A 27665-nucleotide genomic window follows, 5' to 3' on the forward strand; every position below is an offset into this window, starting at 1 on the left:
AGAAGTCTCCAGTTCCAAATGTCAGTGGTACAGAGGTTAGGGCAAGGCTTGGGCATCAGAAAGATGGAAAGTTTATGCTGTGAACACATGTGTACATGTATGTGTTTGTCCCTGTTTTCAGTTCTTTTGGAATATACCTAGGAGTGAAATTATTGGGTCATGCAGTAATTCCATGTTTAACTTTTGGGGGGGAGCTGCCCGACTTTTCCACAGTAGCTGCACCATTTTACATTCCCACCAGTATTGTACAAGGGGTCTAGTTTCTCCACATCCTCACCAAATACTTGCTGTTCCCCCCCCACCCCCCACCCCCGCCATCCCAGTGGGTGTGAAGTGGTACATTGTAGTTTCAATTTGCATTTCCATAGTGACTAAGGATGTTGAGCATCTTTCCATGAGCTATTGGCCATTTGTGTATCTACTTTGATAAAATATCTATTGAAGTCCTTTGTTCATTGTAAGAGTTTTTAAAAGTATTTTTTTCTTTTATTGATTTTAGAGGAAGGGAGAGGGAGAGAGAGAGAGAGACACATGGATGAGAGAGAACATGGATTGGCCGCCCGCTGCATGCCCCCCACTGGGGATTCAGCCCACATCCTGGGCATGTGCCCTGACCAGGAATTGAATCAGCCACCTCTTGGTGCATGGGTCACGCTCAACCACTGAATCACAGCGGCCGGGCCAGATTGTTTATTTTTGAAGTATAGAAACGCGGCTGATGTCTGTGTGTTGATCTCGTATCCTACAGCTTTGTTTAATTATTTCTATTAGTTTTAGTTTTTTTGTTGTTGGTGGTGGTTCTTTGGATTTCCTCCATATAGGATCATGGCACCTTAGAATAAAGATGGTTTTACACCCTAGCCAGTTTGGCTCAGTGGTAGAGCGTCGGCCCGCAGACCAGAGTCGCAGGTTCAATTCCGGCCAAGGGCACGTAACTTGGTTGTGATTTGTCCCCGGCCCGGGTCAGGGGTCGTGCGGGAGGCAACCAGTTGATGTGTCCCTCTCACATTGACGTTTCTCTCTCTCTCTCCCTTTCTTTCCCTCTCTCTCCCTCCCACTCTATCTGAAGATAAATGCAAAAATGTCCTTGAGTGAGGATAAAAAAAAAACTTTCCCTGGCCGGTTTGGCTCAGCGGTTAGAGCGACGGCCTGCGGTCCTGAGAGACCCGGGTTCGGTTCCCGCTAAGGGTGCGTACCTCGGTTGCAGTTTGTCCCGGGCCCTGGTCAGTCGTGCGGGTGGCAGCCACTCGATGTGTTCCTTTCTCATCGATGTTTCTCTCTCTCTCTCTGTTCCTCTCTCTCCCTCCCACTCTACCTGAACAAAAAATGGAAAAATGTCCTCGGGTGAGGATAAAAAAAAAAATTAAACAAAAAAACCAAAACTTGATGGTCTTAAAAACAGAAAAAAAAAAAACCTTCTGACCCTGTATATTACCTAGAAAGTACCCTTGACAACAACATTTTGGCAAATTCTGTTGCCCAAAGTGTGCAAGAAGTATGTGGACCATATAGTTCTGGGAAATCTTGAGAACTTTTCTGCTTCCCTGGAGAACATCATGTTGAGCTCTGGCCAGGTGGCTCCGTTGGTGGGAGCGTCACCCCGTATACCAAAGGTTACAGGTTTGATCCCTGGTTCCTGGCAGGGGCACGTACAGGAGGCAACTGATTGATGCTTCTCTCATGTTGTGTCTATCTCTCTCTCTTTCTCTCCCCCTCCCTCCCTCCCCCTCTCTCCCTCCCTTCTTCCCTTCTTTTCTCTCTAAGAATCAATGAAAGTACCCTTGGGTGAGGATTGAAAAAAGAAAAGAAAAAGAACATTGTGTTGAAACTAAAAAAGAAAAAAACCCTTTTAGATACCAAATTGATAGGCTTAAGCATTGAGATCCCTTTTTAATGCTTTTATCATATAATTGTAGCAAAACCGTGGTTCCCAAATTTCAACATGTTCAGGTTGTGTTTTTGTTTGTTAGCTTCATAACAATATTTCCTTCAAATAACAATTATCTACTCATCAATAGGGCAGGGTCAGTGTGGGGGGAAGAGGCATGGGTTAGAAGTCAGAATGTCTGAATCCATTTATTCAACACAATGACCCTCTGTCCATTGTTCAGCTCTCCCTCTGTACCAGGTGCTGTTCTAGACTTGGACAGAACAGGCTGTCCTTGACCTTGAGCTTTCATTCTGTTTGTAAACATACCCCACAGCAGGTGTACTAGCGCTATGAAGAAATAGGTGAGCTGCCTTTCCTCCTCCTGTGATGATTATAGTACTAATACGATGATGATGATGGTGATGAAGATCATGACAGAAGCCACAGTCCCCTTATATCTACAGATCAGAATATAGTGAAGAGTCTTTTTTTTTTTTAAATCCTCACCAGAGGACATTTATCCATTTTTGTTCAGACAGAGTGAAAGGGACGCATCTAGTGGCTGCCTCTCACACGATCCCAACCAGGGCCAGAGACGAATTGCAACTGAGGTACATGCCCTTGATCAGAACCGAACCCGCGACTCATTGGTCCGCAGGCCAATGCTCTAACAGCTGAGCCAAACCGGCCAGGGCAAGTGAAGAGTCTTTTCTTATTTTTATTTATTAAAAAAATTTTTTTCTTTATTGATTTCAGAGAGAGAGGAAGGGAGAGGGAGAGAGAAAGAGAAACATGGATGAGAGAGAACATTGATTGGCTGCCTCCTGCATGCCCCCCACTGGGGATTGGGCCCACAACTGGGCGTGTGCCCTGACTGGGAATTGAACTGGAGACCTCTTGGTGCATGGGTCGACGCTCAACCAGTGAGCCACACTGGCCGGGCAAGAGTCTTTTTTTTAGATAACAGCTTTATTGAGATTCACACATCATAAGATTCATTCATGTAAAGTGTATAATTCAGTGGTTTTTAGTACATTCACAGAGTTGTGCAACCATCAATTTTAGAACATTTTCATCACTCCAAACAGACACCTTGTGCCCTTTAGCTGTCACTCTTATCCCAGTTGCCCCAGCAACCAGTAATCATCTCTCTCTGTGAATTTGCCTATTCTGGGCATACCATCTACATGGAAACATACAATCTGAGGTGTTTTGTGACTGGCTGATTTTACTTAGCATATTTTCAAGATTCTTGAATGTTGTAGTATGTATCAGCATTTCATTCTTTTTTATGGCTAAATAATATTCCATTGTATGGATAGATCACATTTTGTTTATCCATTCATCAGTTAATGGACATTTGGATTGTTTCTACTTTCTGGATATTACGATGCTGTAACAGAGCCCTTTAATATACATGATCTCATTTAGTTCTCTCTCACATGCATGTTTACAGTGAGTATGTGTTAGTACACCTAAATTAGAGGTGAGAAACCCAGAGTTCGAAGGGTTAAAGAACCCAAGACCACAGCACATGATGGGCAGAAGCCGGGAGAAGGACCCTTCTCTGCTCTGCCTGATGCTTCTCTCCTCCAGCTCTCTCGACCCAGTACACAGACTCCGACTGCCTCTCGCCCCACCGGCTCCTTTAAGAGAGAAATAACTCGGTTACGTAGACCCTGAAGCAGCGGTTCTCAGCTGTGGGTCGCAACCCCTTTAGAGGGGAGAAGGACCCTTTCACAGGGGTTGCCTAAGACATAACAGTAGCAACGAAAAGAATTTTATGGGTGGGGGTCACCACAACAGGAGGAGCTGCATGAAATTCCTCATACATTAGGAAGGTTGAGAACCACTGCTAAAGCATCTCAGCATCTCTCCTTTTCTCCTCACAGGTTTTTTGAATGATTCTGCTGCTTTTTCTATTGTGTCTGATTTTCTCCTGCCTGACTTTTTCCTGCTTAAAAATCTGGGGCAAAATGACAGACTCCACGCCAGTCACTAAGAGTAAACTGGAGGCGAGCTCTGCCCCGAGCCGGGAGCCCCTCCCAGCGGCCGGCAGCACAGAGGAGCCACAGCAGAAAAAGGGAGACAACAGCCCTTTGCCCAAGACTCCTCACCCGCCTGAGCCAGCCTCCCCAGAGGGCCCCAAAGATGCCTGTCGGCAAAGAGCCCCCCGGCCACCCCCACATCGGAATCCCCCCAAAAGTCCCCTTCCCTCCCGTGATGCCTCCCCAGCCAGTGGGACAAGGACGCAAGGCCTGGAGGCCCCAGATACCAATGGTCTGTCCTCGCCAGCCAAGCCCCAGGCCCGATCCAGACTCCTCTCCAAAGAGGACCAGAAGCAGGCGCACATCAAGAGGCAACTGATGACTAACTTCATCCTGGGCTCCTTCGACGACAACTCCTCTGATGAGGACCCAGGCACTGGCTCGGTCCGGGACTCTTCCCGCAGGGGCAGCAGGGCCAGCCTGGGGGCCCTGACCTTGGAGGCTGCTCGGATTGCAGGAGACTCGGAGACCCTCGTCCCCACTATGAGGTAATGTGCCTTTTGTGTCCTTGTAACCAGCAGGTTGGCGCAGAGTTAGGAGAGGTCTGCACCCTTCCCCGCTCTGTCGAGACACCCACAAATGCCAACATTTCCAGGGTGGCCATGTGAAAAGCAGGAGACACTACCCTTCTCGTCTTTCTTCCTATCAAAATCATTTCTTTTTTTCAATTTTTAATTTTTTTTTAATTTATTGATTTTAGAGAGAGAGGAAGGGAGAGGGAGAGATAGGAACATTGATGAGAGAGAACATCGACTGGCTGCCTCCTGCATGCCCCCCACTGGGGATCGGGCCCACAGCCTGGGCATGTGCCCTGACCGGGAATCGAACTGGCGACCTCTTGGTGCGTGCGTCGATACTCAACCACTGAGCCACACTGGCCAGGCTCAAACTCACTTCTTAAACATCTGCTGCATGTACAGGGAACTGGCTTTCTAGACAATCTCAGGCTCGTGGGGGAAGATGACCCTGCATGTAACTAGTTATAACTGAAGCCAGATGAGCTAAGGCTGGCAAGAGCCACAGGGGATGATGGGAGCCTGGAGGGCAGGACAGTTTCCCTGCCTCCTAAAGAGACATTCATTTATTTGTTCATTGATCCATTCATTCACTCAACAGGTAGCTAATAATCGCAAAGCAGGCCTTTCCCCAGGGATGCCTAAACAGCAGAAACCCAAATACTGTAATCATATTTGTCGATTGGATTGTTGGAAACAGGTCCCTTACGGGTGGGACTCGCCCAGGGATGCAGGTGGTGGCTTTATTTTCGGTTTGGTTTTCTTATCAAGTTTTGTCACCTTTGCTCCCAAATTACAAATGGAATACAGTAGATCCAGGTAGAAAACTTGGGGAGCATAGGAAAGCAAAGACAGGAGGCACCAACCATAACCTCACAGGCCAGGGAGAGCTTTGCTCCCTTCCAGTGTTCCTTTCTCCGTCCAGTTTGTCTTCCCCGGGGCTGGCATCTCACTGGCTGCTCTTTTAAGCAGCTCTCGTATTCGCTCTACCAAAATGAGAGAAACCTGGGCCAGGAGATGGGCTCTCCAGTAGGGGCCCATGTTCCCAGTGAACTTAGTTTTAACCCTGGTCACTGGAAGTAAGAGAGAGAGAAAAAAGAAAACGCAAGTGTTTCCTGAGCTGACGATCTCCAGGGGACACTATTCGGAGCTTCTAGAAGGGTTAAAGGAAGAGAAGTGAGGGTCTGGTATAGAGAACACCTGGTTCAACCCCGGTTCTGCTACCCCCACTGTGTGACCTTGGGCATGGCACCCCCCCATCTCTCATCTGCAAAGTATTGAAGGGATAAAAAGGGACGATGTTTGTAAAGTATGTACAGCGTTTGATACACAGTAGGTGCTTGTTTTGTTTTGTTTTTTTAATCCTCACCTGAGGATAATTTTACATTTATCTTCAGATAGAACTGGAGGGAGAGAGGGAGGGAGGGAGAGAGAGAGACACATCGACGTGAGAGAGACACATCAATTGGTTGCCACTCGCACAATCCCAACCAGGACTGGGGACGAACCGCAACCAAAGTACGTGCCCTTGGCCGGAACTGAATCCGGGACTCTTTGCTTTGAGGGCCAACAGTCTACCACTGAGCCATGATGACCAGGGCAGTAGGTGCTTAATAAGCAGTAGACTCCTCCCCAGGTCCTTTCTCGGCCTGTCCTCTGCCCACCAGCACCCACTTCTTTACCCAGAGCTTTCCTACCCCCACTTCTACCTACAGTTTATACAAATTACCCAGGTATCTCTTATAACAATGATACAAGGTTGGTGGTAGAGCCCATTTTACAGATGACAAAACTGAGGCCCGGAGAGGTGAAGTACCTTTCCCAAGATCACACTGCTAGGAAGTGGCAGAGCCGAGTTTCAAGGCCAGGTTCGGTGGGCTGCAGACCCCAGGTTCTGCCATGCCACCGTGTGCTCTCTCCAGTAACGTCCAACATTCTGTCCCCTCCGAACCCCGTTCTTTCCCTCAGTGTGGCAATGTCAGCAGCGATTAGGGACAGCAGCTTAATCAACCATTCACCGAGACTGACAAACATCAGAGAGTAGGCTAGAAGTGGACGTGCCCTGGGGGAGCTAAGTGGTATCTAAGTAAGAGGGTTGGCACAATATCTTAATAGCTGCTGCGGGAAGCAGGAGGGACCATCCTAACTGGAAGATGGGAAATGTACAAATAAACGAAGAAGCCCATTCGACAGTTTCCAAATGTGTCTAATGCTAAGGAAGCGGTACAGGAGAGGGAATACCTGAGGGGCTCGATTTTAGAAGGATGCGGTCAGGTCAGGGAAGAGCTCTTAGAAGAAGAAACTTTCAAACGAGACCTGAGCAGGCCAACAGAACTTTCTGGAATGGAACTTTCTAGCATGGAACGTTCTAGAATGGAGTGCTCTAGAACCGTACTGCCTCACGTGGCAGCCGTTAGTCACATGTGGCTTGCGAGAACTGAATTGAAAGTGTTGGTCTTAATTGGTTTGAATTGAAATAGCCTCATGTGGCTGCTGGCTATTGTATTCGTGAAGATCCAGCCCTAATGGGTAAGAAGGAACAACTGTGGGGATTATTTTTACTGGTGCTAATTAAGAATTTAGCAAGCCAAAGAAAGCCTTGCCAAAATCATAATATTATTTGCTTCTGAGTCTTGGATTCCCAGAAAGTTATCAGGATTAGATGAACTACTGTCTCTAAGGTACTTAGCAAGAGAATAAAGCACCTGATAAATGGTAAGTTAAAATATGGAGGGGAATCTGCACCGTGTGGCTCAGTGGTTGAGCATCGACCCATGCACCAAGAGGTCGCCGGTTCGATTCCCAGTCAGGGCACATGCCCAGGTTGTGGGCCCGATCCCCAGTGGGGGGCATGCAGGAGGCGGCCAATCGATGTTCTCTCTCATCGATGTTTCTGCCTCTCTCTTCTTCTCACTTCCTCTCTCTCTAAAATCAATAAAGGAAAAATAAATAAAAATATGGAGGGGAGTAAGTCTCCCAAATTTCTACTCGCTGTCTTCAACCACCATTCTGAGGGGTCTTTGCTGGTTTCTGCTTAAAGCACAGTGTGCTTTCTTTTTAAAAAAAATTGATTTTAGAGAGAGAAACATCAATGTGCTGTCCCATTTATCAGGGCATTTACTGGTTGCTCCTTGTGTGTGCCCTGACCAGGGATTGAACCCACAACCTTTTGGTATACAGGAAGATGCTCCAACCAACTGCGCCACACCGGCCAGGGCTGGAGGGATGCTCTCTTTGAATTGGTTCGAAAGGAGCCTTTTTTTCCCCACTGTGCCCTCTCCATCCCAGAATACTCACAACTCAGCTTGTTTCTGGGTCTTTGCTGTGCCCGCTGAATGGAAATACTCCCTTTTCCTCTTCATGCCGTAGACCTCCCACCAGGGCCTGCTCGGTGGCCGTGACCTGTGCAGTCCCACAGTGCCTTGTGCACTTGGCTGAGGGCTCTGCTGTCACTGTCTTGTGATGATTGACTTTTGGATGAGGGGCTCTGCATGTTGCCCTGGGCCCTGTACATCCTGTAGCCCGTTCTGCCTCCACCTCCAGCGTGTGCCTATCAGAGTTGCGCCTCCAAGGGTCTTCCCTGTCCCACTCCTACTTTTCATGTTTCCCCCCTTGCCTCCAGTGTCTTGATCCATCGCTTTGATGTGATGTGTTGTTTTCACACTTCATCAGTCTTTGAGATTATATCTTTTTTTTTGGTCCATCTTCACCCAAAGATATGTTTTTATCGATTTTTAGATAGAATGGAAGAGAGGGAGGAGAGAGATGGGGAAGGAGCGGGAGAGAGAGAGAAACATCTATGCGAGAGAGACACATTGATTGGTTGCCTCCCGCATGACCCCGACTGGGGCGGGGATCGAACCTGCAACCCAGGTACGTGCCCTTGACCAGGAATCAGACCTGAGACCCTTTGGTCCTCGGGCTGATGCTCTAACTGCTGAGCCAAATCAGCCAGGGCGATGTCTTTAATTTCCTTATTTGTTTACTTAGTTGTTTATTTATTTACTATTTCTTTAATTGTTGAAAGTGTTTACTTAGTTGTTACCTGTCTCTGAAAGCTCCATGCAAACGGGGTCTCTGCTATCCCCCGCTACCTAGCCTAGTGCCGGCTCACCGTGGACTCTGGATAAATGTTTGCCAAATGCATGAATGAAATGAACAACCCCAGCTTGTCCAAGACAGGATTCTGTATTTCCGGCTTGCAGAACACTTGATGAATGAGTCTGGGAATGGCTGGGTGAATGGGTGGATGCATGCATGAATGCGTGAATAGACATTCTATTGTTCTTTAGCAGATGTAGAATGTGCGCATAAAATTCTTTTTGTAGCAATCTTGTGACTTCGTAGACTAGTTCTGGGATTAAACTCCAATTCTGAATTTTTCTTCTGCTTTTAATATGGTTAGGTAATCTCCCCCTTCCCATCCATTTTCCTACCCGACAAGGGCTGGCTAAAATGACAGATCCAATGACTCTGTGCTGTCTGTTCAGGTCTCTCCCCAACCCAATCTCTTTGCTTTTGGGTTCATCTTAGGCCAGGGCTTAGGACTTGGCCTTTCCTTGCGGACAGAAACTGTCCTCGAGGGTTGGAATTCCCATGCAACCCTTAGAAATAGAGGTGATGAGAACATGACGTCATGTGGCAAAATAGATATGCACATACTATAAAACAAAGGTGACAGACAGGGTTGCCCTGTTTTGTTTACCAAGCAGCTGTGTGGTTAGGGCAGAGTGGGCCTGGGGTAACATAGCAGGTTCCAAGCCGCCTCCTCCTAGCTTGTCACCCTTATGGTGCTGCCCTGTGACCTGCAGGTGTGGACTGCGTGGGCTGGGCTGGGCTCAGGATTGTGCAATTTCGCCCTGAATTCTAAAGTTACAAAACTCAAGTTCATGAGTTGGCGGTGAACTCATTTAATAGCAAACCTGCCTGGAGTAGTTGTGAAGTTATTTATCTTTATCCCATTTTGTGTGAATATGCATGTCTTCTGCAGAAATATTAATGTGAAAAGGTGTTACATAAAGTTGTAACTTCCTAAAAAAAAAAAAACCCCAAAAGGCAAAACAGTCTCCAATTCCAAAGCCCATGGGGCCCTGGGGATTTTGGAAAAAGGATGTGGACAAGTGCATGTAACATGCTTAGAACATTCCTGGCACATAGTAAGCAAAAAGAAAAGGAAAAAAGCTTGCGCTTTAGTAAATGTGTGTGTGGCAGGAAGGGGTGTCTCCAGAGAGTTAATAACCATTGTTTCTATGTGGTATGATTATCAGAAATTTCCATTTTCTCCTGTGTTTTCTAACTTTCTGCTGTAAATATTGTTATAACAAGTTCTAAAAGTCTTTAATAATAAAACATTATAAGAACTATTGGGTGGGGGGAGTTAACAAGTCATCTCACTTCCTAGATTAGAAGCTGAGGCTCAGCCCTGGCCAGTTTGGCTTAGTGGTTAGAGCGTCAGGTCCAGAAAGACCTGGGTTCTGTTCCCACTAAGGGCACGTACCTCAGTTGCAGTTTGTCCCCGGCCCTGGATGCGTCCTGCGAGTGGCGACCACTCGATGTGTCCCTTTCACGTTGATGTTTCTCTCTCTCTCTCTTTCTCTCTCTCCCTCCCACTCTATCTGAACAAAAAATGGAAAAATGTCCTCGGGTGAAGATAAAAAACAAGAAAACAAAGAAACAAAAAAAGCTGAGTCCCAGAGAGGTTCAGGGATCTGTCCAAGGTCTCCCAGCAAGATTGCCTAGGCCAGAGCACCATTTGAACCCAGACCCTCACCAGATGCAGCTTAGAAAGTGGTCTGGAAACTCCCAGTATCGATGCACCTGACCTGGGCCCCAACAAAGGCACCTCCACTCTCCTTCCAACTCGTTATTTCCATTAGTGGAAGAGTCAGGAGACAGGGCACTTTATCAGGCAACCGTGCAGCTGTGTGATCTTGGGGACATCAACTACCCTCTCTGGGCCAGACTGCATGGCTCCTAGATCCTTTGTGACTCTAACTGTCTTTGTTTCTGTTTATGTGTGGAGGGGTACTTGGGGGTCGGAGATGGGGAAAAGAGAGCAGCTGCAAAATTGGAAAAAGCATGTTAATTTATAACCATTTTCTCTTTCACCAATTACTGTGGAGGGTCTGTGTTCCAGGCAAGTTAATGACAAGCTAAGAGATGAAATGGTCGAGTGGAGTAGCTGAGGCTGTCCCTTCCATTCATTGGCCTGGAAGCATTTATTGCAGCCCTGCTGGGGGGGTGCCAGGCACTAAGTTTGGCACTGTGGACACAGACGATGAGACCTGGCCCCTGTCCTCAGGGGGAGGACAGGGTGAGGACTGAGACACCGTGAGCCCAGAACATTTCCCTTCATAGGTGGGAAGGGCGGTGGAGTGGTTGAGAGCACTCACACTGGAGGCCAGCTGACTGAGGACTGGCCTGCTGACTCCTCCACTCAGCCATCATGTGACCTGGGGCTGAGCTGTCACCTTGCTGCGCCTCCGTGTCCTCTAAAATGAGGCCACAGTGGCACCTACCCCACTGGGCCAGTGTCAGGCTTAGTTGAGTTGCTGTGAGCACAGCACTGAAAGCAGTGTCCCCATGCAGTCACTGTCGTTAAATGCAAAGCACAGTGTCATCAGGGCCCAGGACCTGCAGTCAGACAAGTCTGGGTTCAAATCTCAGAGCAGTCCCATGACCTCTCTGAGATGCAATTTTCTTCTGTGTCGAAGCAGGATAATAGTAGGTCTACCTTGGCAGTGAGTTGGGAACATACGGGAGGAAGTGCTGGGAGTGGATGGCCCTGGGCTGCCTCTGTTGCCATCCTTTGAGTTGGCATCTCCCAAAGGTTTTGCCTGAGGTCATGGCTGTTCGCACAGCACACCAGGACTATACTTTTAAGGTATAGCAACCTGTGTCCACTGAGGAGGAAGAGAGATTGAAAAGACACGTGAAGCCTGGCCAGTGTGGCTCTGTGGTTGAGTGTCAACCCATATACCAAGAGGTCGCCGGTTCAATTCTGGGTCAGGGCACATGCCCAGGTTGTGGGCCCGACCCCCAGTGGGGGGCATGCAGGAGGCGGCCAGTCGATGTTCTCTCTCATCGATGTTTCCATCTCTCTCTCCCTCTTCCTTCCTCTCTGTCTAAAAATCAATAAAGAAAAAAAAAAAGAAAAGGCAGGTGAAGTGTCCCTGATACAGGATAAAATACAAACCAGCACACAGAATGCCATTTCCCAGAATGCTCATTTCCACGCGGGAGTGTTGAGTTTTAGAGATTTGCAGTGCACGCCTTGGATCCTGGGAAGGCAAGTGAGGGTCCATGGGGTCTGGAGGTGAAGGAGGGAGCCCTGCTAGGGAGTGAAGGCACATGGGAAACTGACACCTGGGAGCTGTATCACCCTTCCTATCCCAAACAGCATCCTGGGTGGGCTTGCAGTGGGCACCTCCCCGCCCCTTCCTGTTCATGGTCACTGTCCATACCTCTTCTCATCAGCTCCGAGTAGAGCGGCTCATAAAACTTTAAACTTGCTATACATATTCTCTAAATGGAATGCAGTGGATCTTTCTATGATGTCTTAATTTATTCATTTATTAATTTAGGAAGGGACTGACAGAATCCCTATTTCAAATCTCTTTAGCTCCTAAGATGTTCTCTGGGAGCCAGGGATAAAGGGGATCCCTGTCTTTTCATTGTTCTGTTTGTGGAATGAATATTGAGGTCCCCGGGAAGTTGGCCATTAAATTAATACAGGGTACAGAGTGACTAAACATTCTTCTTTTTCCCTTTCCCCTGAAGCGTCGGCATCCTGTTTTAGAAAAGTTTATCACTTCTGCTCTCTACTTACTGTAATAGTTCCACCATCCTATATTGAAAGGGATTGCTTTGTTTTATTTTTTTTACAAAAGCACATTATATGTCAGTAATTTTATGGAAGAGGAAGTGGAGAGAAGGGGTTTGCTCAGGGTCACACAGCAAGTAGGGACAGGCCTGAGGTCAGTCATTGCTCAAGTCTTTTCACCAAGCTGCTAGTCACTTCCATGTGCATTTTCTTGTTGACTGTGTGTGTGTGTGTGTGTGCGTGTGCGTGTGCGCACATGCTGTCGCCAACCTGGGTTTTCCCTCTGCAATACCAGCAAGTCAAATTTAGCCTCTGATAAGCCCGAGGAGAAGGCCATACAGCACGAGACACCAAGTATAACGGTGGTGGTGTGCACAGCAGTGTCTATTACTCTCTCCTTCTCGTCTTTCATTCCCTAATAACGCAGGTAGAGAACAACCCAAGTCATCGGCACTCTGCTGACACGCAAGGCCCGGCCATCTAAATGAAATCCCTTTCTTGAGAGCCCTGGGTAAAGCTTAGGTGTGTTACGATGTGTGAGCAGAGGAGTTAAATATCCACACAGTGTTCAAAGGATGTTGGGGTTTTGTCAATAGAGAATAAAAACCTAGAGCAATGCAAGTGAACGGGTGAGAGTTCTCTCCTGCAGGATCCTGACGGACTTTGGAGGTAGGGTAGGGTGTTTTAAAATACCTTCATTTTCTGATTGAGTGTTTTCCCTATTTTGAGGTGGTTACATTTAAATTTGGGTCATGGAGGGGAGGGGGGGTTAATACTTTTTAGGTTTTGTTTGAAATTAAAAAAAAAAAATCAGCCTAAGGTGGGTTTCTTTTTTGGAGGGGCTGAAAACGAGGCCACAAAGTATGTTCTAGAAATTCTGAATGAAGAATTTTGTTCAAAAAAAAAAGACGATAAGAATTTTGTTCATATGTTTTATTATTTTAATCTATTGTATTTTTTTAATTTATTAATTTGTGAGAGAGAGAGAGAGAGAGAGAAACATTGATTTGTTGTCCCACTTATTTATGCATTCATTGGTTGATTTTTATATGTGCCCTGATGGAGGATTCAACTCAGATTGAACCCACACCTTGATGCTGTAACCAACTGAGCTACCCTGCCGGGGCCTATTTTTAACTTATTGTTGAAACATTATTTAATATATGGTCAAAGTACAACTAACCAGTGCCCTCAGGCAGGGCTGCTAATACAACCCCAGTGGGAGGTCACTGTTCCTTTTCTGGTCATGTAGATGGCACCCCCTGGAGGTGTGGACCTGGCTATGTTTTTTGAAGGGAGTCATTGGCAAACATTTACATTATCTGTTTTTTGTTTGCTATGAACATGGGCTACAGTTGTTATTATTGCAGTATTTTCTAGGCAGTGTTTTGGATCCTTTTCATTTATTATGACTACTTGGAGAAGCATTCATTCATTCATTCTGCCTGGGTTCAAGTAACCAGTTCTCACTTTGGACAACATACATCTCAGCATTATGGGAATGAAAACAGTAGGGCCCTGGCTGGTTTGACCCAGTGGTTAGGGCATGGGCTCGCGGACCAATGAGTCACAGGTTTGATTCTGGTCAAGGGCACAGACCTCTGTTGCGGTTTGTCCTTAGCCCTGGTCAGGTCGTGTGGGAGGCAACCAACTGATGTGGCTCTATCACATCGATGTTTCTCTCTGTCCCTCTGTCTCCCTCCCTCCCACTCTATCTGTAATAAGTAGAAAAGTATCCTCAGGTGAGGAATTAAAAACAAAAACACAATAGGATTGCTGCAAAGGTTAAATGAGACAAAGGCACAAAAAAGCACTCAGTAAATGTTCGTCTTACCTGAAAGAAGTTTAGTTAGGGGTCACAGGTTGTCTGGAGCCTTCCTGGTCTAGGAGGCCCTCACTTTAGAAGGGGACCCAGATGGTTCAAAGTATGAGCTTGAAAGTTCACTGGGAGGAGGAAGGGGCATGACGCAAACGTGTCCGTGGGAGTAGAGGTGGAAACAGGAACTCAGAAACTTGGAAACTAAAAGTTGACTACGGGGCTTTGACCAGGCACGTGATGACAGCTGACTCACATTTCAGATAACCCACATTTTCCACCACTTCCCTACTGTAGGTGCATGGAAGCACATTAACTGTTTGCCAGTTTTTTGCAGCTGCCACTCTGCAGGGGGAGGCCGTTCTAGAGCTCTGTCTGCTCCTGCAGTCAGGGGAGCTGGGGAGGCAGTTAGCCAAGACGTCTTTTTTCTCGGGCAGCTGTCGTCCGGCGCCCAAGGTCAGCTGCGGCTCTGCGATTGGAGAGTCCGAGGGGCGGGGCCTTCCCGGGAGGAGGGGTCCGTTTGGGGGCGGGGCAAGGGCGGGGTCTGGGCGGTGCCTCCGCCCCGGACACTTGCACTCAAGAGGCATTTCGGGATGGAGGAAGCGCAGCGCCGAGTTGGGCGCCTGCAGGCTTCTGCACAACTCGGCCCGAGAGGCAGTCTAGGACCGTCCCTTCGCCTCCTGGTCGCGACCTGGTTGCCCCGCTGGGCCCCGGGCCCTGGGCCTGCTTCAGGGGGTTAGGGGGACGCATGCTCTGCGCCCCGGCAGGAGTCCGGTGGGATTGGCCAGCGGGGCGGTCAGCATGAGTCCCGCCAAGTGCAAAGTCTGTTTCCCCGATCACAAAGTAAAGTAAGTAAACCTGCACTTTTAATGACCGTCAAGTTATCGTTTACAAAGTAATGCAGCGCTCTCCCCGCTTCCTGCTACCCGCCGTGAAGTCAGGCTCCCAGTACCACCCCAGTTTGGCGGCTGGGGAGATGGAGCCCGCTTGCAAACACACGAGCTGGCCTTGGCGGTTGGCGAGGAGGCCCGATTTGGCAGTGGTGTTTGGAGGAGGGCACGCAGAAGCACACAGGTGCCTCGAGGTTGACTGGCTGGCGAGGGCTACGTTTCCCCCTCTTCCTCCCCATAGCCTTGATAAAGATGATGATTGTGGAAGGCAGGTCTCTTTGAAACCTGGTGATTGTGAAGCCAGGGGCCAATCAACGTGCACCTGGGTAGGCATCACGTTTAAGCTTATTTTCTGAGCAGGTTAGTGTAGGCATTTCTGTGTGTTGAGAGCTTCTTAGACCCACCTGCTAGATTTCTTTCTTTCTTTCTTTCTTTCTTTCTTTCTTTCTTTCTTTCTTTCTTTCTTTCTTTCTTTCTTTCTTTCTTTCTTTCTTTCTTTCTTTCTTTCTTTCTTTCTCCCTTCCTTCTTCCTTCCTTCCTTGTCTTCTTTTTATTGCATTTTAAAAAATTACCAAAGTAATGCTACGTTTGTTGTTGAAAATTCAGACAATTATGGATAAGCAGAAAGGAACAAAACACCCCCATGGTGTTTATTAACCGTTGCTGTGTATCCATCCATACAGCCTTTTTCTCCATGCAGGTATGTTTTTATGTATGAATTCAAAGCATACAGAACATCTTGTACTGTAACTTGCTCTTTTACTTGACACTAAGTATTCTACCATTGGCTCAGCTGACTATGGCCTGCAGCCTAATTTTGTGTGGTTTGCCAGTAAACCATGGTTTTTAACTTTTAGATGGTTAAAAAAAATCAAAAGAATACTGTTTGGTGATAAGTAAAAATTACATGAAATTTAACTTTCATTGTCTACAAATAAAGTTTTATTGGAACATGGCCATGCTTATCATTTATGTATTACCTATGGCTGCTTTCAAACTTCAAGGGCAGAGCTAAGTAAATAGTGGTACAGAGACTGGGCCATAAAACCTAGAGTATTTACCATCTGGTCCTTTACAGAATATATTGGTCAGCCTTTGTTTTACATCATGCTTTTTACTGAGTTCATAGTATTCCTTTAAAATGCTTGAGAAACTGGCCCTGGCCGGTTTGGCTCAGTGGTTAGAACGTTGGCCTGCAGAGACCCAGGTTCAGTTCCTGCTAAGGGCACGTACCTCGGTTGCAGTTTGTCCCCGGCCCTGGATGGGTTGTGCGGGTGGCAGCCACTCGATGTGTCCCTTTCACGTCGATGTTTCTCTCTCTCTCCCCTTCTCTCTCCTCCCCACTCTATCTGAACAAAAAAATGGAAAAATGTCCTCAGGTGAGGATTAAAAATAAATAAATAAAATAAAATGCTTGAGAAATATGACCTCTGCCTGCTGGGAACTCCATCCAATGGGGGAGCTGGGAGTTTTCTCAGTAATTCAAGTTCAAGGCTTATGGGGTGCAACAGTAATAACTGCTACTATTGGTTGGTTGTGTGCTTTCAGTATGCCAGGCTGAACGCTTTGTAGGTTTACGCTCATGCATCTTTTCACCACCACCAGGGAGTGTTAAGTGGGTGCTGTCATCCCCATTTTACAGACCAGGAAACTGAGGCTCTCAGTACCAGTGAGAACATAACCCACATTCATACTCAGTCTGTTGTCCAAAGGGCTCTCTATAGGCAGCCAGTTTCTACTGTTTTAAGGGCACAGCTTCAGTCCTGGCCAGTTTGCTAAGTGGTTAGAGCTTCAGATCATGGACCAGAGTCCTGGGTTTGATTCCGGCCAAGGGCACATACCTTGGTTGCAGTTCGTCCCCAGCCCTGGTTGGGGTCGTGCCGGAAGCAACCAATTTATGTGTCTCTCTCACATCGATGTTTCTCCCTCTCTCCCTCCCATTCTATCTGAAGATAAATGGAAAAATATCCTCAGGTGAGGAGTTAAAAAAAAAAAAAAAAAAAAAAAGGAGCACAGCTTTAATAATGAGAGTCCTTCCTTCCTAATGTTGGACTAGTCAGAAGATTAAAGAACTTAGCTGAAAACTAGTCACTGCAACTCATGAGCATGCCAGGGAGGCAGGACTCTTGGAGCTGGAAGGAACTCAGTGGTGGTTTAATTCCTCTCATGTGGCATTCAGAAAAGGCAAGAGACATGTCCCAGGCATGTGGTCAGCCACCAGGAGGGAGGCTGACCTTGTAGTTGGTCCTTTTGAAGAGGAGCTAACAGAGTCTTCGGAGGGCCCTCCTGGGGGCGCTCAGTGTACGTCTAAGCAAAGGGCCTGCAGAGGGGTAGGGAGTACAGTTCTGATCTTATGCATGGAGTCTTTTGTTGAGCATGGACGGAGGTCACACTTCTTCCACAGTTAGAGCCCTAAATTAAGTCCTCCAGCAAAAACACCCAAAGCAGGCTACATGGCCTACAAAGGATACATTTCTTCTCTGATCTATCAAACTCTTTACTTCAAAAGTCTAACACATAAGTGTTGAATCACATTCATTTTTTTTTTTAACTTGTTTATTTTAATCCTCACCTGAGGATGTGTCTACTCATTTGAGAAGGAGGAGAGGGAGAGAGAGAGAAAGACAGAGAAGCATCGATGTGGGAGAGAAACATCAGTCAGTTGCCTCCTACACACACCCTGACCAGGGATCGAATCCGCAACCTAGGTATGTTCCCTGTTCATGAATTGAACCTGCAACCTTTTGGTTCATGGGATGATGCTTCAACCAACTGAGCACCCGGCTGGGCAAATGTTGAATCACATTTTTGTTGTTGTTGTTGTTGTTGTTTTTTATCCTCACCCGAGGACATTTTTGCATTTGTCTTCAGATAGAGTATGAGGGAGAAAGGGAGGAAGAGAGAGAGAGAAACATCGATTTGAGACAGACACATCGTGTGGTTGCCACCCACACGACCCCAACCGGGGCCGGGGACAAACTGCAATGGAGGTACGTGCCCTTAGCGGGAACCAAACCCGGGACTCTCTGGTCCCCAGGCCGATGCTCTAACCGCTGAGCCAAACTGGCCAGGGCTTGAATCACATTTAATTGTACACTTGAATCCAAAAAAATACCTTTCCCAGAGAAGTGGAAGTAGGGTACAGACTGACAACCCTCAGAAGAGGGGGTGGTGGGGGGAGGGAAGAGATAAGCTACAGAACTCATATGCATGTACGCATAACCAATGGACTTGGACAACAAAGTTGGGGATGGGGTGGGGGGAGTGGGGAGGAGGGTGTCAATAGGGTAAAAAAGGAGAAACATCTGTAACAAAAATAAAATTAAAAATAAAAACAAAAAATACCTTTCATAAACCACTTTAATTCAAAAGAATAAACTTGTAAGAAATTGGAATTGTCCCTGCAAATTCAGGCCAGGTAGTCACCACATTTATATTAATATGAAGATGCTTTATTAGGTCACTGCATGGTCCTCTAGCTTAAGAGTTGCTAAAAAGATGGAGTTAGCCCCACTCTGCCACTGAGCTGTGTGATGAGCAAATGCCATCCACCCTTTGACCTCAGTTTCCTCATTTGTCGATGATGCTAATTCTCATAGGCCTTTCCAGGATTCTTGAGACTGCCCAGCACTGGAGCCGAGCACTGTGCTTGATGGGCAGCACTCAGGAGAAGCTGGCCTGGAGTGCTGTCACAGGTCAGCACAAACATTTGCACAGCTGATAGCAGGAGCGACAGTTCTGTTGTGAAAGAGGTCTGTGGAGTCAAGAGGCCTTTGGGATCCTGTTCTAAAGGCTGGTCTGTCTGCTAAGGAACCAGAACTAATAGGAAGGCAAGATCACAAATGCTGACTAGCGTCCCTCACTGTGCAAACAGGGCCAGAGTTCAGAGAATGGAGAAATGCATGTGGGTCAAAGTGGTTGGAGAAGGGCCCGGCTGGTGTGGCTCAGGGGTTGAGTATTGACCCATGCACCAAGAGGTTGCTGGTTCGGTTCCTGATCAGGGCACATGACCAGGTTGTGGGCCAAATCCCCAGTGGGGGGCATGCAGGAGGCGGCCAATCGATGTTCTCTCTCATCGATGTTTCTCTCTTTCCCTCCCTTTCTCTCTCTCTCAAATCAATAAAGGGAAAAAAAAGTGGTTGGAGAAGGGCTTCTTGGAAGTGATTTGAGTTGAATGGGATGAGTAAAGTTGGGGAAGGGAAGGTAGAAGAGTGAGTCCCACAATGCCCCCAATCCATGCTGATTGACAGCCCTGCCGTGGGAATTCTCAGAACCATGGCCAGCAGCCTGTGTGGCAATGCTGGTTGTGGATCTCATCCTGCCTGTACATTAGAATTTCCTGGGGAAACTTTGGAAAAATGTAGATGCCTGGGTGCCCTCAGACCCTCCCCCCAGGTACGCCAATTAATTAGTCCAGGTAGGGCCGGGGCTAATCTTTTCTAAAGCTTGTCACATGATGAGGTGTACAGTCAGGGCTGAAAACCGCTGCCTGACTTGAAGTTGGCGAACTGTTTTCATAAAGGGCCAGACGGTAAATATTTTCGGCTTTGTGGCCATACGGTTTCCGTCACAACTGCTCAGTTCTGCTGTCTACTGCACCAGCAGCCATAGATGATATGTGATCGCGTGGGCCTGACGGTGTTCCAATCACACTTTATTTACGAACAGTGAAGTTTGAACTTCATATAATTGTTATGTGTTACAAAATACAGTTCTCTCTCAAACATTAGGAAATGTAAAAACCAGCCCTGGCTGGGTGGCTCGGTTGATTGGAGTGTCCTCTTGTACACCAAAAAGGTTGTGAGTTCTATTCCTGATTAGGGTACATATCCAGGGTGCAGGTTCAATCCCCCGTCAGGTACGAGAGGTAACCAATTGATGTTTCTGTCACATTGATATTTCTCTCCCAAATCAATAAAAATATCCTTGGGTGAGGATTAAAAAAAAAAAAGTAAAAACCATTATTCACTTGTGGGAGGTACAAAAGCAGATGGCAGACTGGATTTAGCCCTTGGGTCTTCGTAGGCTGACCCTTGGCCTAGCCAAAGTGGCGATCCCAGGAGGCACTGAGGGGACAGGTGGCCTGAGACATTTCCATGGGTCCATTTATCTGGAGCCCAAAGAAGAGGTCAGAGCCCTGGCCATTTGGCTCAGCAGTTAGAGTGTTGGCCCGCGAACCAAAGAGTCCTGGGTTCGATTCCAGCCAAGGGCATATTCCTTGGTTGTGGTTCGTCGCCGGCCCCAGTTGGGGTCGTGCATGAGGCAGCCAATCGATGTGTCCCTCTCATGTCGATGTTTCTCTCTCTCTTCCTCCCTTGCTCCCTCCCGCTCTATCGGAAGAGAAATGCAAAAATACGCTCGGGTGAGGAAATAAAAATAAATAAATAAGGCCTATTTTAAAAACAACAACGACAACAAAAAGAAAAGGTCAAAGTTAGCCTGCACTGGGCTATGCAATGTCACTTCTCGTGTGGTGATAACAGTAAGGCCTTCACTTCTGTTAGCTCATCGCCTCTCTTTTGCACTAAGAAAAGAGAGGTAAGGGACTTTAGGGCTGGTAGGTGCCAGGGCCCTAGTCTGATGGTTCCATATTGGGGTTTTTGTTTTGTTTTTTTTTTAATTTTTATTTATTGATTTTTAGAGAGAAACATCGATACATTGATTTGTTGTTCATTTTTTCATGCATTCGTTGGTTGATTCTCGTCTGTGCCCTGACCGGGGATCAAACCAGCAACCTTGGCATATGGGGACGATGCTCTAACCAACTGAGCTACCTGGCCAGGGCCATCCTGGGGCTCTTATATTGGCTCCCCTGCAGAGAGACACCTGAGCCAGAGCTCTTCACCGCAGGCCATGAACCCTGGACACACACTCTATGAGGCGGATACCATTAATATTGTTGAATATTTCATCCTATGAAGGAACCGAGACACAGAGTACTGGAGCAACTTGCCCAAGCTTACACAGGTCATAAATAGTAGATTCCAAACTCCAAGCCTGGCAGGATGGCTCTGGTCGACCAGGGTGACTCAACTGCAGACCATTGAGTTTTGGGGTCCTGTAATTCTTTCTGTGGGGCTATCCTGTGCTTTGAAGGACGTGGAAAAACATCCCTGGCCTCCACCCACTAGCTGCCAATAGCACCCCCCAAGTTGTGACAACCCAACATGCCTGCAGACATCTCTGTGTGTCCCTGGAGAGCAAAACCGCCCCACTCGAGAGTTGTGCAAGACACATAGTACTGTATCTCGAATATAAGTGCCTTTTTTTTTTTTTTTTTTTTTTACATAAATCCTATAGTTTTTTATTTATTTTTTAAAAATCCTCACCCGAGGATATTTTTTCATTTATCTTCAGATAGAATGGGAGGGAGGGAGAGAGAGAAAAACATCAATGTGAGAGGACACATTGATTGGTTGCTTCCGGCATGACCCTGACCAGGGCCGGGGACTGAACCATAACCGAGGTATGTGCCCTTGATCAGAATCAAACCCGCGACCCTTTGGTCCTCGGGCCGACACTTTAATCGCTGAGCAAACCGGCCAGAACTAAGTGCTGGTTTGTTGAAAGTCCGGGCAATAGAGGTGTTTCCATTTATCTCAGATAGCTTTCTGCCTCAGAATTAGATCCTGGGGGTCAGATAGAGTCGCATTGGAAGCCCAGCTCTTCTGCTTGCCAGCTGGGTGACTTGGGTCAGGGCCTCCCTGAGCCTCAGTTTCCTCATTGTGAGCAGGCGATGATGGCTTCCTCTGCACAGGGCTGTGGGATTCAGTGGGAAGCCCCCTCGCTTGCTCCGTGGGGACGAGAATGTTCCTCCCTCCCTCCCAGAGCAGCTCGCCCTGGTCTTGTGCCCCAGCAGCTGACTGTTGGGTGTTTGGCCAACAGCTCTGCTGTGTAGTTGATTCCACCTGAAACCATTTCCAAAGTCACCATGGAATATGTCACCTTCCGCACTTGCCAGATGCCAGCCGAAGGTCAGCCCTCCTGAGCCAATGTCGGTTGGCTTCCAACTTTATCAAAGACAAGTAAAAATAGCCACCGGCCCAGAGATGGGGCCTTAAAAAGCCACTGGGCAGCATGTGTATGCTCACCTGTCTCCTTGGCTGTGATGGGTTTGGGACCCACCTGAGGGAAGGGCTCTGTCGCCGGTTTTGAAATCAAAATGGAGATCGTGAATGGTGTTCCCACACAGTGGTTCTTCTGATGGCTGAGGTTTTCTCTGTTGTACTTTAGGTCAGGTTGGTAGAGTTTTAGTGTTCGTGTGTATGGAAATGGGATGTTTCAGACTTTCTGAAGCCAAATGATCAAGCCAGCCAGTTGGGAAAGGCTGTGGACCAAGTGAGGGGGAGTGGGCAAATGGGAAACCGGCCTGGTCCGTGTTGTTATCCTCATTTTATTTATGAAAAAAATTTTTATTGATTGATTTTAGAGAGGAAGGAAGAGAGAGCGAAACATTGACTTGTTCCACTTATTCATGCATTTACTGGTGGACTCTTGTATGTGCCCTGACCGGGGATCGAACCCACAACCTTGGCGTATCGCGACGACGCTGTAGCCAACTGAGCTACGGCCAGGGCTATCCTCATTTTAGAGATAGAAAAACTGAGCGCCTTACTCAACGGATACCACGGTGGCCATGCCCTTCTGCATCCCTATTACACAATTAATTGCTTTTTTCTTAATGAAAATAAATGTAACATATATAGGCAAAGAGAGAGAGAAACCAGAAACCACCCTGAGGTAGGCACTGTTTTTTGTTTGTTCTTTATTATTATTATTATTTTTATTTTTTATCCTTACCCAGGGACATTTTTGCATTCATCCTTAGGTAGAGCGAGGGGAAGAGAGGGAGGAAGAGAAAGAGAGAAACATCGATGTGAGAAAGACACATCGACTGGCTGCAACCCCAGCCGGGCTCGGGGGACAAACTGCAACCGAGGTACATGCCTCTAATGGGGGCCAAACCCGGGACTCTCTGGACCGAGGGCCGACACTCTAACCACTGAGCCAAACTGGCCAGGGCACCGCTGTTAGCATTTTGGTATCTATTTCCCTAGATCAGGGGTCTGCAAATTATGGCCCCCAGGCCAAATCGGCCTGTTTTTGTAGGGAAATAAAGTTTGTAAAAAAGGAGCTGAAGTTCTTACTGGTCAGTGAAGTGTAAGTATGATAAAAGCACTGTTCACATTTGCAAGATGATGTTGACCTTCCAGAGTCCTTTCTGAATCCTGGTGCAGGCAGCAGTTCAGTCCGAGGAGGCTTTAGAAGAAAATCGGCTTGCTGTTCACGGGAGGCAGCGAGGCGCTCCGTCCCAAGGGCCAGGATCACTGATCTTCACCTGCTCATTCATTCGGGCACCGCGCGGGGGCCTGCGGAACGGAGAAAGTCTTAACTGCGAGTGCAAGTCCTCTAGCGGCGTATAAACCCAACTGGCTTCTGTCTTCCATTTCTCTCTCTCTTTCAAATTACAAAAGAAAGTTTATTTAGCAAGTTACAGAGGTAGCCCCGGCCGGTTTGGCTCAGCGATTAGAGCGCCGGCCCATGGTCCAAAGAGTCTCAGGTTCAATTCGATCAAGGGCACGTATCTCGGTTGCAGTTCGGTCCCCGGCCCTGGTTGGGGTCATGCAGGAGGCGACCAATTGGTGTGTCTCTTTCACATCGATGTTTCTCTCTGTCTCTTCCTCCCACTCTGTCTGAAGATAAGTGGAAGAATATCCTCGTGTGAGGATTTAAAAAATAGAAAGAAAGTTAGAGGTAGTAGGTGGCCAGGTGGGCTGCGCAGCCTCAGGAAACAAGTTCTAGAGGCAGAAGAAGGGCCCTTGGAGCTCAGGAGAGAGAAAGACAAAGGTAACCCTGAGGGGAGAAGAGGAGGGGGAAGCGAAAGGTGCAGGCATTCCTGAGAGGCAGAGTCCATTTCTGTTTGTTCCCCTGGCCTAGAAGTCTGTTTATCTCTGATAAACAGAGCCTTTGGTGGCCCACACTGGGGGTGGGGGATGGGCAGGCTGCAGGTTTCTCAAGGGAAACTGGACTGGACAGAGACTCTATGTAGCAGAAAATGGCCCTGGCCCATGTGGCTCAGTGGTTAGAGCGTTAGCCGGTGCACTGAAGGGTCAAGGGTTTGTTTGATTCCCAGTCATGGGCACGTACTTGGATTGCAGGTTCCATCCCCAGCCCCAGTTGGGGTACGTGTGAGAGACAACCAATGATGTGTGTCTCACATAGAGGCTTCTCTCTTTCTCTATCCCCCCCCACCACCACCACCACTCTCTCTAAAAATCAATGGAAAAGATATCCTCAAGTGAGTATTAACAAAAAAATAAAACTAAAAAACCTGTAGCAGAACCCACACCCAACATTTCCTGGTGTGATGGAAAGAGCCCCAGGCCCAGTGACTTGCTGGATACCCCTTTACCTAGCTGGGCCTCAGTTTGCTCATAAAATGGAGTTTTTCTTCCCCAACTGCTTATTTTTCTCCAGCCTTGCTGATCATTGCTCAGACAAAAGACGGTGGTGTGCTGGCAGTGCCCCTTGTGATCAGTCAGTTTTTTTACCTAAACTTCTGGCCCCCAGAGCCCACTCAGTCCCAGCCTCCCAAGATGCCCGAGGACAGCTTCTGGGCACACCTCTGGGTGGTTAACCTCTAACCTAATTTCTGGCAGGCCACTCCCAGTTCATACCCCATGGCTGGATTAAGAGAGTGGATTGAATGTTCCTGCCGGATTCTGCTTCTGTCAAAATCCCACCAAATAACAGCAAAGAGATTTTTTATTATTTTTTTTATTTTTACACTTATCTTTATTGTTGAATGTATTACAGATGTCCCCTCTTTTTTCTCCCCATTGACTCCCTCCTCCCCAATCCCATCCCCCTCCTGCCTTCCCCACACTCTTGTCTGTGTCCGTTGGTTATGCAGATATGCATAGAAGTTCTTTGGTTTATCTCTTCCCGCCCTCCCTCCCCCCTTCCCTTTGAGGTTCATCAGCCTAACAACCAATTTGTACTTCTTAATTACTTCATCTTCTTCACCCAACCCCCCAACCCCCTCCCATTTGGCAAGCAACAAAAAGTTCTCTGTTATCTATGAGTCTGTTTCTGTTCTGCTTGCTCATTTTGTCTGTAGATTCCATTGTTGATAGATATGTATTTATTGTAATTTTATTGTTCATATTTTTGTTGTTGTTCGCCTTCAAGAAGACCCTTCAACATTTTGTATAATACTGGTTTGGTGGTGATGAACTCCTTTAGCTTTTTCTTGTCTGGGAAACTCTATATGTTCATCGATTCTAAATGATAGCTGTGCAGGATAGAGTAATCTTGATTGTAGGTCGTTGCTTTTCATCACTTTGAATATCTCTTGCCACTCCTTTCTGGCCTGCAAAGTTTCTTTTGAGAAATCAGCTGACAGTCTTATGGGAGCTCTCTTGTAGGTAACTAACTGCTTTTCTCTTGCTGCTTTTAAGATTCTCTCTTTGGCCCTGGCCAGTTTGGCTCAGCGGTTAGAGCATCGGCCTGCGGTCCAGAGAGACCTGGGTTCGGTTCCCGCTAAGGGCACATACTTTGGTTGCAGTTTGTCCCTGGCCCTGGTTGGGTGGTGCAGGTGGCAACCACTAGATGTGTCCCTTTCACGTCGATGTTTCTCTCTCTCTCTCTCTCTCTCTCCCTCCCTCCCTCCCACTCTATCTGAACAAAATATGGAAAAATGTCCTCAGGTGAGGATTAAAAAAAAAACCCTAAAAACAAAAAAAAGATTCTCTCTTTGTCTTTAACCTTTAGCATTTTGATGATGATGTATCTTGGTGTGGACCTCTTTGGGTTCATCTTGTTTGGGACTCTCTGTGCTTCCTGGACTTGTATGTCTGTTTCCTTCACCAAGTTAGGGAAGTTTTCTGTCATTATTTTTTCAAATAGGTTTTCAACTTATTGCTCTCTCTCTTCTCCTTCTGGCACCCCTATGATACGAATGTTGGTACGCTTGAAGTTGTCCCAGAGGCTCCTTACACTGTCCTCATTTTTTTGGATTCTTTTTTCTTTTTGCTGTTCTGATTGGGTGTTTTTGCTTCCTGATATTCCAATTCGATGGTTTGCTTCTTGGCTTCACCTACTCCACTATTGATTCCTTGTAAATTATTCTTTATTTCAGTGCATCCTTCATTTCTGCCTGGTCCTTTTTTATGTTGTTGATGTTCTCACTAAGTTCCTTGTAGGTCTCATTAAGTTCCCTGAAGGTCTCACTAAGTTCCTTGAGCATCCTTATAACCAGTGTTCTGAAGTCTGCATATGATTGATTGCTTAACTCCTTTTTGTTTAGTTCTCTTCCTGGAACATGTTTCTTTGCCTCCTCATTTTGGCGGCTTCCCTGTGTTTTTTTCTCTATGTATTAGAGTTGCTATGTCTTCTAGGCTTCTTAGGGTGGTCTATTGTTGTAGGTGTCCTGTAGGGTCCAATGGCACAGACTCCCTGATCACCCCAGCTGGACCCTCGAAGTGCACGCCTCATGTGGACTGTATACCCTTCTTTTGTAATTGAGTCTTGATTGCTGTTGGCACGTCAATGAGAGGGATTTACTCAGGCTGATCAGCTGCAAGGACTGGCTGTGCCCACTGACCACTAGCCTCTGACTACCTTGGATGATCAGCGGTTTAGGGGCCCAGCACACAGAGCAAGACTTACTTCATCAGGGCTCTAGTACCCACTGAGTCCACTCATTGAGTGTGTCACTTGTGGAGGTGGTTGGGTGGTGGTGCTTCGATGTGGTCTGAAGCTGTCCACTGGGTGTGCTGGCTCTGGGGTAAGGGTTAGGGCAGCTTGAAGGGCACCAGAGACACACGGGGAAGAACTGAATTGTTCGGCACTGGGGCAAGAGCTGGAGGGGCAGCTTTCTCCTGGGCAGACTTGCTGCTGGAGGCCGTTATTCCTTGGGTGAGCCCTTCCCTGGGGCAGCAGACAGAAGCCATATCTGGGACTCCAGCAACCTGGCCCATACTATTTGCCCCGCGCTGGTGATTCCCTGAGGCTCTGTCCCACCCAACCTTCAGGCCCACCAAAGCTGTTTCCAGTGGCTTTTCCATAGGATGTCCTGTCTTGGATCCTGCTTCAGATTTTCCTAAAATCTCTCAAACAAGCAGCACCTAGTCTCAGTGAGCCCCATACCTCTCATTAAGTGGCTTCAGTCCTGGCACTAGAAGCAGCCAGCCTTGATTCACAACTTGGCTTTTCCTGGGCACCTCCAAGCCCAACACAAGAAGCAGCCGTCTGCAGATCACTTTGTAGCTTATGCCGGGTGGCCCTGCGTAGAATACAGGCAGAGGCTGATTGCCCCAAAGAGATATTTTAAAAAAGAGATAAAAACTCGGGAGCCTGGGAGAACAGTGGGGGAGATGAGCAACATTTAGGAAGTTGGAAAGCGGATGAACAAGCGGTAACTGGCTTAGTAGAACCAGGAAGGCTGAGTCATGAAGCAGCATGAGGAAGGCTGAGAACCCACTGGGTCTGCACCCCAGAAGGTGCAGGGACTGGCAGCATCTGGTGCCTCTGCACCTGGGGTGAAGGGAGGAAGTGAAATGATGAGAAGGTTTGGGTGAAAGACTCCAGATCCCTTCGCTGCTCCTTGTGGCTGGGGGCTGCCCACTTGCCCTCCAGAAGGCAGGAGGTTTGTTCCCTGAGGGAAGGGCAGAGGTCTTGGGCCTGGGGGCTGATGGGCACAT

The 27665-nt window shown here is 47.5% G+C and overlaps 1 protein-coding gene across 3 annotated transcripts in view; it reads left to right on the forward strand.

Moving 5' to 3' along the window:
• ACACB (acetyl-CoA carboxylase beta) overlaps positions 1-27665 on the forward strand; it is a 102353-nt gene that overhangs the window by 2454 nt on the left and 72234 nt on the right. For 2 of the 3 annotated variants that reach the window (XM_036276378.1, XM_036276379.1), the window contains exon 2: positions 3763-4406. In XM_036276378.1, coding sequence (XP_036132271.1) covers positions 3772-4406 — 635 coding nt within the window. In that variant the 5' untranslated portion in view covers positions 3763-3771. Of the gene's footprint in view, positions 1-3762; positions 4407-14734; positions 14920-27665 lie in introns of those variants that run through there. The other variant, XM_036276380.1, reaches the window with a different exon arrangement.

Source organism: Molossus molossus, unplaced genomic scaffold (genome assembly GCF_014108415.1).
Source record: "Molossus molossus isolate mMolMol1 unplaced genomic scaffold, mMolMol1.p scaffold_m16_p_22, whole genome shotgun sequence".
In the NCBI taxonomy this organism is placed as follows: Eukaryota; Metazoa; Chordata; class Mammalia; order Chiroptera; family Molossidae; genus Molossus; species Molossus molossus.